The 1001-nt window shown below is 33.6% G+C and overlaps 1 protein-coding gene across 1 annotated transcript in view; it reads right to left on the bottom strand.

Moving 5' to 3' along the window:
* LOC103210806 (COMM domain-containing protein 10) overlaps positions 1–1001 on the bottom strand; it is a gene marked incomplete at its 5' end in the record, with an annotated part of 365452 nt that overhangs the window by 361726 nt on the left and 2725 nt on the right. Inside the window, 1 exon segment of the mRNA XM_042783092.1 lies at positions 815–970. Coding sequence (XP_042639026.1) covers positions 815–970 — 156 coding nt within the window.

Below are 1001 nucleotides of genomic sequence, written 5' to 3'. Positions count from 1 at the left end.
TGCAACTAATGTTAAGAAACAATAAGTGCATAAATTATTGAATGGAAAACTAATTTGCTCTATAAACACTTACCCAAACCACAATAAAAACAAAAAATTAAAATTTGTTTGTTTCAGAGGACACCATCAAAAAACTGTCAAAAGACAATCCATAGAATGGGAGAAAATGTTTGCAAATCATATATCTGTTAAGAGTCTAGTATTCAGAATATACAAAGAACTCTTATAACTCATAATAAAAAGATAAATAACCCAATATAAAAATGGGCAAAGGATTTGAACAGACAATTGTCCAAGGAAGGCACACTAATGGCCAACAAGTACATGAAAAGACACTCAACATCATTAGCTGTTAGGGAAATGCAAGTCAAATCCACAATAAGTTATCACATCACCCCCAATAGGATGGGTATAATCAAAACACAAAATAACAAGTGGTAGCAAAGATGTGGAGAAATTGGAACCCTCATCCGTTGCTGGTGGGAATGTAAAATGATTCAGCTGCTATAAAAAATGAATTAGTTGTTCCTCAAAAGGTGAACAGAGAATTACCATATGACACAGCAATTCCACTCCTAAGTATATAACCAATGAATTCAAAAGAAGTATTCAAACAAATACTCAAATGTTCACAGGAGGACTTTTCAACACAGCCAAAGGTAAAAACCCAATAGTCTACATATTGCATATATACTTTCTTTTGCCTGACCGACCCTCCTTCTCACCAAAGTATCATCACCTTAAAAATTCTTCAGATATAAAAATTTATGCAATAAATCATCAAAAAATACCCCTGGGGTAGTATATTCTATACCTTGTTGGGAGCCAGAATTCTCTGCCTGAACTTTTCAACTGCTTCTTGACCCATTGTAGACCAAACATTGATAAATGTTTCTGCTTTATCTTGTCTAAGATGAATGTTCTCTAACTGCTGTTGCAAAGCTGCTGGTTTCACGTTGTGATACACTGCCTATAAAACAGGAAAAATAAGATTATATATA

This window comes from Orycteropus afer, unplaced genomic scaffold (genome assembly GCF_000298275.1).
Source record: "Orycteropus afer afer isolate SDZICR_OR568_19922 unplaced genomic scaffold, OryAfe1.0 scaffold00654, whole genome shotgun sequence".
NCBI lineage: Eukaryota > Metazoa > Chordata > Mammalia > Tubulidentata > Orycteropodidae > Orycteropus > Orycteropus afer.
Note: the sequence above shows the minus strand (reverse complement) of the source record. Positions and strands in the feature narration are given on the sequence as shown.